Raw genomic sequence first — 10,708 nt, 5'->3', positions numbered from 1 at the left:
GACACATTTAAGAGCCACAAACGGTATTTATTGTTTAAATTTCTTTCAAAAAATGACCAAATTTGAAAGGTGAGGCTTTGTTTAATATGTTTAATATCAAACGTAACCGAAAAGTAACCTGGTCTGTCCTGTCTGTCAGTGTGTTGTCAGTCTCCTCTCTGCTCCGCGATGTATTTTTCACTGCGTGAGAACATGGTGTGGCGTGAGAACGGCGTAGCTTGTCGGACATAGCGACAGTAACTAAGGGGGGCGGGTCTTTGCGAACGGTCAATTGGGGTCGGGACCCCAAGGTTGAGAATGGCTGTTTTAAACAATAATTTGGTTGAAATAACAGAAACAAGTTGAACCTAAACGTTCTCCTCCCCTCTCCTCTCCTCTCCTCTCCCCAACTCTCCTCTCCTCTCCCCAACCTCCCCTCCTCTTCCTCTGCTCCTCTCCTCCTGTCTCTTTGCTCTCCTCCCCTCCCTCAACTCATCCTCACTCTGCTTCTCTTCTCCCCCTTTTGCAACCTGGACCTTATTTCTAGCATGACATAAGTTAATTTACTCACCTAAACAATTTGGTGTAACTTGCATTCATTCAGGAGATCTACTCACAATTGTTTGGGTGAGTAAATTAACATATTTCATGCTAGAAATAAGGTCCAGGTTGCAAAAAACAGAACTTGTCTTTTAACTAGTTCAAAACTCTAAGCAATCAACTATAAGTAATCAAATATTTATTGAGTGTCCTTTTTCTTTGTCTTTGTCTTTCTGATAGATGGATAATTTTGTGAAGGACAAACTGTCTGAGTGGAACCTTATTAATTTAATCCCTGCATTTGAAGGTATGTAACAATCCATTTCATTGTTAGAATTAAACACCATGCCAATTTTCATTCTCTTTCTCTCATGTGTAATACTGCATAGTATTGTAAGTACTGGTTGAATAAATGAATGTTGTGTATTTTGCAGCCAATCAAATTGAAGAGCAAAGCTTCTTCCTCCTGGGTGGAGACGACTTGGTCACCCTGATACCACAGCTTGGGCCCCGGCTGAGGTTTCAGCAGCATTTTAAGAAATTCATTGAGGTACGCTAAGGATAAGACCTAGACAAAATGGGCTTCATGTGTTTCAAATGTAAAAGATGTTTAGGCAACAACTTAAGAACATTCTTTTCACATCTGAAAACGAGGCATAACATTTATTCCACCTCAAATTATTTCCAGTGTGGTCAGACTGGGTGCCATCGATCTTTTGACCGCATACGTTCTTTCAGGAGACACCTTTTGGGGCATGTTGTTGAATTTGAACCAGAGCATGAAAGCTTTGTTGAGCCTGCTCAGTCAACTTCCTTAGATCCACACTCTAATGAATTATGTGAGGTGGGATGCAGTGGATTGTGTGAGGTGGAAGATAGTGAGAGTACAGTGGAGCAGTGGGATGAGCTTGAAGATGAAAGTATAACAGACAGAGTTGCTCTCTTCCTGGCTAGGCTGAGGTCGAAATCATCACAAACATTCAGTGGAATTAAGGATGTGGTAGAAAACACCTCACACCTCATTAAAGACATAGTTGGTAACCTGAAAAGAAAAACTGTCTCTTTTTTAAGAGAGATAGGACAATTTGAGAATCAAAACGCGACAGAACTGTTGGAGCAGTTTGAAGCAGCTGCTGAACCTTTTCGTGGGTTTGAATCAGAGTACAAGCAAATTAAGTATTTTTCTCAGTCTGGATACTTTTTACAGCCAGAGGCAGTACCTCTCCCTGGCTTTTCCTATACACAAGAAACTGATGGAGTGACAGGAACTGTGAAACAAGTGGCTGTTCGGGACACTTTTCAGTATGTTCCACTAAAGCCTATGCTAAAACTGATCTTGGAAACTCCTGGAACAATGGAGAAAATCAGTGACTGGCGAAAGCTTGAAACTACAGCCCTTGAGGATTTTAGAGATGGTGAAGTCTTTAGAACCAATCACCTTTTTTCTGAGGAGTTCTCTGTTCCACTTTTAATTTATTGTGACGATTGTGAAATGGTAAATCCACTAGGCTCAAAAACATCTGTCCACAAACTTGGTTTTATCTATTTCACAATTAAATGCTTGCCACCAGAGTATCTCTCGAGCTTAAAGTCTCATTTCTTGTTGGCAGTGTACAAGTCTGATGATGCGAAAACATATGGGATGAATGCTGTTCTACAGCGAATTGTGGATGACATTAGAGACATGGAGGTTAATGGTATTCTCATCGAGACCCCACATTTCAATGGCACTGTTAAGGTTGGAGTGGCTCAGGTCTGTGGGGACAACCTTGGGCTCAACAGTATCCTTGGTTACACAGAAAGCTTTGCCGCCAATAGTGTATGTCGATGGTGTAGGGTGCACAAACAGGTTTTGAGGGTCCAAACTTTTGAGGATCCTTCATCATTGCGTGATAAAGTGAACTACCTCTCAGACTCCCTACTAAACAACCAAACTGAAACTGGCATCAAAAGAGAATGCTGCCTCAACAAGTTGCTGTTCTACCATGTAACTGACAATGTAACTCCTGATGTAATGCATGATGTACTTGAAGGAGTTGGTGGTTATGAGATGAAGCTTGTTATCAATTCTTTAATTGAGCAAAAACTGATAACCCTTGAGCAGTTAAACTTTAGACTGACCAGCTTTGATTATGGGTTTAGTGATTGCCGCAACAAACCATCTGCCATCAAGCCTCAAGAATTGAAAAATCCTGATGGAGCACTTAGGCAAACTGCAGCGCAGACATGGTGTCTACTGAGACTGCTTCCCCTTATGATAGGGGATTTGGTGCCAGAGGGAAACAAACACTGGGAGTTGCTCCTTTCATTACTTAGCTGTATGGAGCTGATGTTTTCCCCTCAATTGACACAAGGGTCAGTTATCTTTTTGGCATATTTGATTCAGGAACACCATTGTCTTTTCTTAGAGCTATACCCAGAAAGACACTTGAAGCCCAAACATCACTTCATGTTGCACTACCCTGGAGCCATCAGAAAACTGGGGCCAGTGATTCACTTTTGGTGCATGCGTTTTGAAGGGAAACATGGCTTTTTCAAACGGGTAAGCCATGTGACTTGTAATTTTCGCAACATTTGCAAGACACAAGCCTTTAGACATCAGATAATGATGTGCTACACCCTGTTGTCTGGCCAGCTGTTCACTCACGATTTAGAAGTTGGACAAGGATCCACAACTCTCCTCGGAACCATGGACGATTTTGACAAGGTCAAAAGTGGCTTTGGTGATGTTGCCGTTTTTACAGAGGTATACTTGCCATCTTGGATCAAGTACAAGGGTACACGCTACAGGCCAGGGATGACTCTTCTGGTGTCTCACTCTGCTGATGGTGAGCCTCAATTTGGCACCATTAAGAGCATTGTGATGGTGAACTCAAACATCAGAGTGATTGTGAAAAACTGGGAAACTACAGGCTTTGACAGGCATTTTTTTGCCTTTGCCGTGTGTGCTACCTCTGCAATAGAAGTTGTTGACCTTGATTCTATTGCTGACCATCACCCACTACATGTCATGAGGTCCCACAAGGAGAGTTGCAATGATCGCTACGTTTCTTTGAGATACAAGTTATTTTAGATAAGATGCATTGTAGGAATATTGTATATAGTTAGTTGATCTTAACTACATTTTGTCTATAGCTTTGTCCTTTTGCCACCTCATTTATTTCTGATGATGTTTAATACAATATGTAATCTCACTGCCGTGGAATTATCGGTAACACATATAATGCATCTTGTAAGTACCTTACAACTTAAAGGAGAACTCCGGTCAATTTTAACATTGAGCTCATTTTTTTGTAAATTTGGAGTGCTGTCAATACAGAAATCGGTGTTGCCTACACCGTATTATCCTCTTTTTAAAATTTGCACCCTGTTGACTTCAATGGGGCAAGTTTTAAACCTGCTTCTTTTAGCCTCTTAACATCCTTGATGTGTCATTACAAGTGCACAGGTCATGTGAGTGATTCCATCAGAGTGAACACGTGGTGAATCTGACTGCAGTAGATGTGAAAGATATTAATAAAAATGATGTTATTTCAGCCAGCGCACATACCTGTATTTACATCCTGTTTTCGGTCGAAGTCCATAGTAATCGATTGTCGAGTTCACGCGTGTGATCATAGGTAACCTATGCGTGTGAACTCGACAATCGATTACTATGGACTTCGACCGAAAACAGGAAGAAAATACAGGTATGTGCGCTGGCTGAAATAACATAATTTTTTATTAATATCTTTCACATCTACTGCAGTCAGATTCACCCGTGTTCACTCTGAAGGAATCACTCACATTAGCTGTGCACTTGTAATGACACATCAAGGATGTTAAGAGGCTAAAAGCAGGTGTAAAACTTGCCCCATTGAAGTCAACAGGGTGCAAATTTTAAAAAGAGGATAACACGATGTAGGCAACACCGATTTTTGTCGTTGTTCCCTGTACTGACAGCACTCCACATTTACAAAAAAATGAGCTCAATGTTAAAATTGACCGGAGTTCTCCTTTAACCTTTTTTGCTTAGAACAATTTAACCAATTTATTCCATGTCTACATTTCACCTTGGTGCAATAGTCATTATTTCTTTTACATTCTTTAAAGGATTCAAACCCCCAAACTGAACCGGCTGGTGCCACTCCGGCCCTGGAATTGCCATTAGAGCCCACTACCCATGTTTTTGAAGAGCTTGGAGCAACATTTGTAAGTTCACTTGTTAAAAAGACTAAAACTGCATTGACCATTGGGAGACTAAGTGTGGTTAACTTCAGAGTTAACACCTTCTTTTTTTACATTTATATTTTTTTGGCAGAATATCCGTGAAGTCCTCAATAAGACACCTGAAGGGAAAAGCTTGGTTGTGAGTCTAGATGAACACAAGCACGTTTCCATATCTGAGAGGAGATCGATGGTCAGGATCCTCGTCTCTCACTTAATTGAACGTTACGGAGAAAAGTAAGATCACTACTTTCTATCCCCCTTTCCAATACCCTACCCCATCCGTAAGCAGCTACTTGTTACCTTTGTTCGTATTGATAAACTATTTTCATTCGTTCCTTGAAGCGCCTATTATTATCGCTCTACTTTTTGTACTCAACTAGTCCCTATTGCCATAGCTGATCGTGATATCTACCATAATCATGCTTAGGTTAGGTACTTCTCTTTTTTTTTCGAAGTACCTGTGTAGTATGACTATCAGCCATACGTGACACACTAACGGTGGCAACAAAAGCATCGCAAAAAAGATTCAGGGACCCATCTTACACTCATATTAGGCGTAACAAAAACCAGATACATATTTGAAGAAAAATACGCAGGGAGAAATAAGACCAGGTAAAAAAATTATACATTTAAACAATCTCCCAGCATGCTTTGCCAGGCCGCATTAGTCTTGCCTTCTGTCAGCAAGGCAAAAAACGCATGAGCACAAAGGATGCTGGGAGATCGTTTGGATGCATTATTTTAAGCTGTCCGTATTTTTGCCCGCATATTTCTTTCTAATGGAAATGCTGGTTATTGTTGCGTGTGACATGATTCTTAAAGTGTGTGTTTGAAATAATTACAGTATGTGAAAAAGTGTGTATTTGGAATAATTACCGGTAGGCTATGTGATGTTTATGACATCACCCTTACTGTGTCATATATTCCCGGTCGTAAGGAAGCATTTTGGCCCAGAATGTCAGCATACTTCAGCACTATGGGGATCATTGTAGCACTGCAATGACTCATGTTGCCAATGCTAAAGTGCAGCATTACCATAGCTATAATAGGGGGTGAATCATTCATCCCTTATGATATTGATAACATGTGCTTGAATGGGGTGTAATTAGTGGTAATGCATTAAAGACACCAAGGTAATAAAATAGCTTATCCTGATTGTCATGACAATCAAGAATTGTTGAAATCAATCCCACTTACTTATCTCTCGCACTTCCCCATATCTTCCCCGATTAATCCGTTCCCCGCTTCCATTTTCCTCCTCCCACGCCCAACACCCCTCTGGTTTAACTCTCAGCTCTCTTCTCTATCTTGATTCAGAGTGTTATGTGTTTCACATAAGTGAATAAACAAGACAGATCTTGTATCTAAAACAGAACTGCCACACCCAAAATTTTAAACTCCTGTTTTTGTCCAGTCCAAATTCAGAAGCCAAAGCAATGCTGGCAAAGGCTATAGTGGACCAGTTCACAAGCTTGCGTGACTGCCAAGGCACAGGCTATGTAAGTAAAGTTATTATCCTCATTACAATTTACACTCACAAAAAGTTGCACGGGAATTTGGAATGTGTAGTGATATTGTTAAAACAGTTTTGTTTAAACCCTATTGTATAAACTCTAAACTGATCACTTGTGGTGGAAATAGACAACAGCCAAATACAAGAAATTATAGCTGGCATATAATGACAGTCATGGACTCAAAAAATGAACTGGGCGTTTTTATTACACCTTATCAGAGTAGTGTCTGAAAGCACTGGGGAGACTGTTTACATGAACTACATTTGTAGTATTCATTACTCAGTTTTGTCTGTCTGTTTGTTACGGACCACCATTGCGTCTGAAATAAAAAATACTTACTGGTATTTATAAATAACTGTCAAGCTAAATATATTCCTTTTCTACCTTCTAAACTTGAGGATGCATGGTTTACCCCTGGGAGGCACCATAAACCTGCCACGGGATTCCTGGAGGAGCGCCTCCGGAATGTCCGAAAAAGAATCCGAAGTGGCAAGCGGGGGGCAGCAGCACAAGTGCCACAAGAGCCACTAAGGATTATACCAGGTACAGTAAGATGTCTTGCCCTTGAATTTCAATCCAGTTAATATCAATGCAACTGAGAGTAGATAGAAGTGATTTTCTATGCTGTTTTAAATAACTTTTTGGACTTGACCTACAGTGGCATGCCAAAGTTTTGGCACTCCTGGGCCCAGTATTTCAAACATAATCCACCAGGATTAATCCTGGGCTGATCCAGATTTCCAGATTTCAGATTTCAGATTTCAAATCCAGATTTCAGCCTCTGTTGGGTATTTCAAAACTTTTGTGACTAATCTGGATCACTTTGATCCCAAAATGCAGCATTATAATGATCCAACCTGAGAGGTGGATTTGAAGGTGATCCCATGTATTTGTTTCACATATATTCATTATTTTTTTAAAAGTCTGGAAGTTTTACTGGAGCATTTCCTCACTAATGGAAGAAAAACAGTTTCACTATTTCCAAAATTAGTGTTTGTACACATTTTCATTATTACACAAAATAGTGAAGAATTCTTTTAAAACAGTCTTAATGTAATTTAGCAACAAACTACTGAAAAAGGTCAATATGTTGCATGAATAACTTCATATTTCCCTTGACAGACAGGAGTAACATCAATCAACCTACCTTTATTTATAAAACACTTTTTCATACATAGAAATGCAACACAAAGTCCTTTATATTAAAGACAAAATAAACAGATGAAGAAACAAGAAAGAAGCCCACCTTTACCCATCAAGTCTCCCAGATCCCAGATCCAAGAGTCACACACAAATATAACATATACTCATGCACACATGTAATCACACACCAACATATATTCCATAAAATGATTATTACTCTAAAAGCTCCGTCCCATAGCTGCATTGGGGAGTCGAAGACACTGCAAGTTTAAATAAAAATGTTAAGATTAAGTAAAAACAATAAAAGCAGCACACCATGCAATAAAATAAGTTTAAGGAACCAGATAAAATTAAATAAAATAGAATAAAATGGGATTAAAAAGAGCTTTAGTCAAAGAAGATATTCTATTAAAAGCTTTACTAACATGTAGCCGAGTAATTCCACAACCATCTTGGGTCGTACATATAAAACAAGTCAGTGTGCTGTTTGATAGCAGCCTTAAGCTGAGAGAATCTGAGCAAACACTGACTTTATGCAACAGAAAACTAGTTTATGACTTTTATTTTGTACTTTTGAAGGAAGTATATTGAACTCACTGCCTTTAGATTCTAAATTACACCTCACTTCCTGTTTCCTGTCTGTGATCCTGGGGGCGGTATGGATTTGGAAATCTCTATCTGAGAGGATCAGGATCATTTTAATCTCATCTCGCAAAGTTTTGAAATACTGGGATAGAGAACTCTGATCCATGGATCAGGATAGTGGGATTTAGAAATCCGGATCATTTTGATGTGGATTTCAGATTTTAAAATACTGGGCCCTGAAGATTCATGATAATTTACACTCCTGAAAAAATTTCATAGCATTTATTTTCTGGTTGAATCTGAGTACTGAGTGCTTTTCAAACAGACATTCAGTGTTGCAGTAGGTAGAGATATGAATCCTCAGAAGGGTGCCTAGATCTCCACATACCAGTGTACAAGTTAATTTGGAATATGTCAATCAATCACTGCTTGTTGGAATTGATTGATTTTTCTGCTGATGACAGAACAAATTATAAGCGGGGACCGGGCAGTCCAGTTGACAGAGTGGTTGAAAAGTAATGTGTGGCCACAAAGCCAGGTGGCTGCTTACATGGAGGAGACGGCCATCCACAGGGCCAAGTGGATCCGGGCAAATGGAACAAAGGCGGTGGTGAACATAATGATGGAGTTTCCACGTCTAGTGGACACGCCCGGAATGGTGAGCTTGCATCTCAAATCGTATGTGTGACCCTGTTAAATATTTGTGCCCCATTGCTTACTAAATCATTGACTTTTCCTGCACTTTTCCTGGACTTAGATATCCCAAGATTTTATGATGCTGCAGCCCGAGGCCCCAGACAAATTGACAGCAAATTGGAACACACTATTCGCCCCAAGGATCATCAGTCTGGCACAAAAAGAAAAAACGGAGATCACAAAAAACATTGATCTTCTTTCAGCAGGTAATGTTATTTGTAGAATGTTGATTTGAGATTTACGCTTGTGGGACACTGGGACTTCTCTTCTGCTTATACATTGTTTATTGTTACTGTATTGCAAACAATTAATAAATGAACACTTTTCGGTAACACTTTACAATAAGGTACACAAAAAAATGCTTAGTTACTAGGGAACTACCCATTAGTTCCTGATTAGTTCCCTAAGGAGTTCCCTAGTAACTAAGCATTCTTTGTGTCACTTATTGTAAAGTGTTACCAGATGAACTAATCAGGAAATACTGGTTACTTACTAGGGAACTAATCAGTTAACCAGTACTTACTGGTGAACGCCCAACTCAGCCTTATTAGGGGACTACTGGTTAGTAACCAGGGAAAACAATAAGTGTTACCCACTTTTCCAATATTGTGAAAAATCTTCCTTCCTCCAACCATAAGATACATTTACTGTTGTATTTGACTGATGAATCTATCATATATATTTTACAGACAAACAAGGGGAGGTTGCGTTGCAGCTGCTCCCGGTGTTGCTGCCAACCGAGGTATACAAGGTTGGCAAAAAACTGTGCCGCCCCAGCCGCCTTGAGCTCAGCAGGGCTTTTATTGATGTTCAGCCTGTAAGTTACAATGATTTGTACCTGAATTTATTTTTCTTCCTTATTATGAAGCTAAGGCATAGCACGTAAATCATGACAACTCTGGTGATATTGCTGTTGCTGTTACAAGTACCTGACCTGTTCAAACAACTTCCTTTTGTTTTGTTTTTCTTACAGGTTGGAACTAACCTGGCGGAATACCTGACAAAGGCACCCACAGAGTACCCCTTTGTACTCATGTTGGGGGACGGGCATCAGTGCTCCCAGGCCTTTGTTGTCATCAATGGGACGGCTCTGGAGCACCCTTCCCTTCTGGGAGCTGTAGATGTCTGCTTTAAGGCTTTTTTTGTTTTTGACATCGCATACCCAAAAGTTTGCAGCAAAGTTTGGGAGTTTATCCAAACAGCGCTCTTTGAAATCCCTGGACAAGAGGCAAATGAGGTCAAAATTCTCCGGGCTCAATTTAATTCCATTTAAATTTGTTGCATTCTTGCATTAAATATTTGTTCTATTGTTTGTTTTATTAACTATATACTTTTTATTGTTTTTAAATGGTGTTCTCTGGTTCTGATATTGTGCAGCACTTTGGGCGAATTTGTAAATGATCTTCAAAATGAACTTGAACTAAATGTTTAATGAATTGCTAATGAATTCATTTTAAATTGTAAATTCTTTATGAAATGAATAAATATTTTTAAAGACCAACTCATGTCAATTGAAGATCTTTTAATTGGTAAATAAGAAATACAAACATGCATTGATAGAATCATGTTTTGAATATTATCTTTAATTTTATAAAATAACTGTACAAGTTGCTCTCATAATGCAAAGGTTAATTGAAAAAAGTAATTTTAATCCAAATGATACCCATGACCCATAATTTGGGTTGTATTCTTCAACCCATTGTTTAGTCAGTTCAACCCAACAATTTAGTAATTTCTACCCAACTTTGGGTAGAAAACATAACCCAACATGTTGGGTTAAATCAATAACCCAACTGGGTTGGGTTAAAATAACCCAGCGCTGGGTGAGACCCTTTTTGACCCAGCAGCTGGGTTATAAAATAACCCAACTTGGGTTGTTTTCAACCCAGCAGTTTTTAGAGTGTAGGAAGGCTTCGGGCATGAACCAAATTAGGTCAAAATTAAAGGGTTAGGGGGTGTTTAAAGTATGCATTCGTTGTACGTACAAACATTTCAGTATCCACAAAAGTTGGAGTGCGCAAAATGCGCTCGCGAACAGAAAT

The 10,708-nt window shown here is 39.4% G+C and overlaps 1 protein-coding gene across 1 annotated transcript; it reads left to right on the top strand.

Moving 5' to 3' along the window:
- Positions 1-570: 570 nt before the first annotated feature.
- LOC311094834 (uncharacterized protein) lies at positions 571-9,939 on the top strand (the record flags this gene model as incomplete). Its single annotated transcript, XM_084133008.1, has 10 exons — positions 571-826; positions 954-1,069; positions 4,612-4,710; positions 4,820-4,962; positions 6,143-6,227; positions 6,641-6,785; positions 8,435-8,628; positions 8,728-8,872; positions 9,356-9,483; positions 9,640-9,939. The coding sequence occupies exons 1-10, from the start codon at positions 760-762 to the stop codon at positions 9,937-9,939; spliced, it is 1,422 nt and encodes a 473-aa protein (XP_083989134.1). The 5' UTR covers positions 571-759.
- Between the last annotated feature and the right edge of the window lie 769 nt (positions 9,940-10,708).

Source organism: Abramis brama (genome assembly GCF_963993115.1).
Source record: "Abramis brama genome assembly, chromosome: 13".
In the NCBI taxonomy this organism is placed as follows: domain Eukaryota; kingdom Metazoa; phylum Chordata; class Actinopteri; order Cypriniformes; family Leuciscidae; genus Abramis; species Abramis brama.
This window is presented reverse-complemented; position numbering and strand designations above follow the sequence as displayed.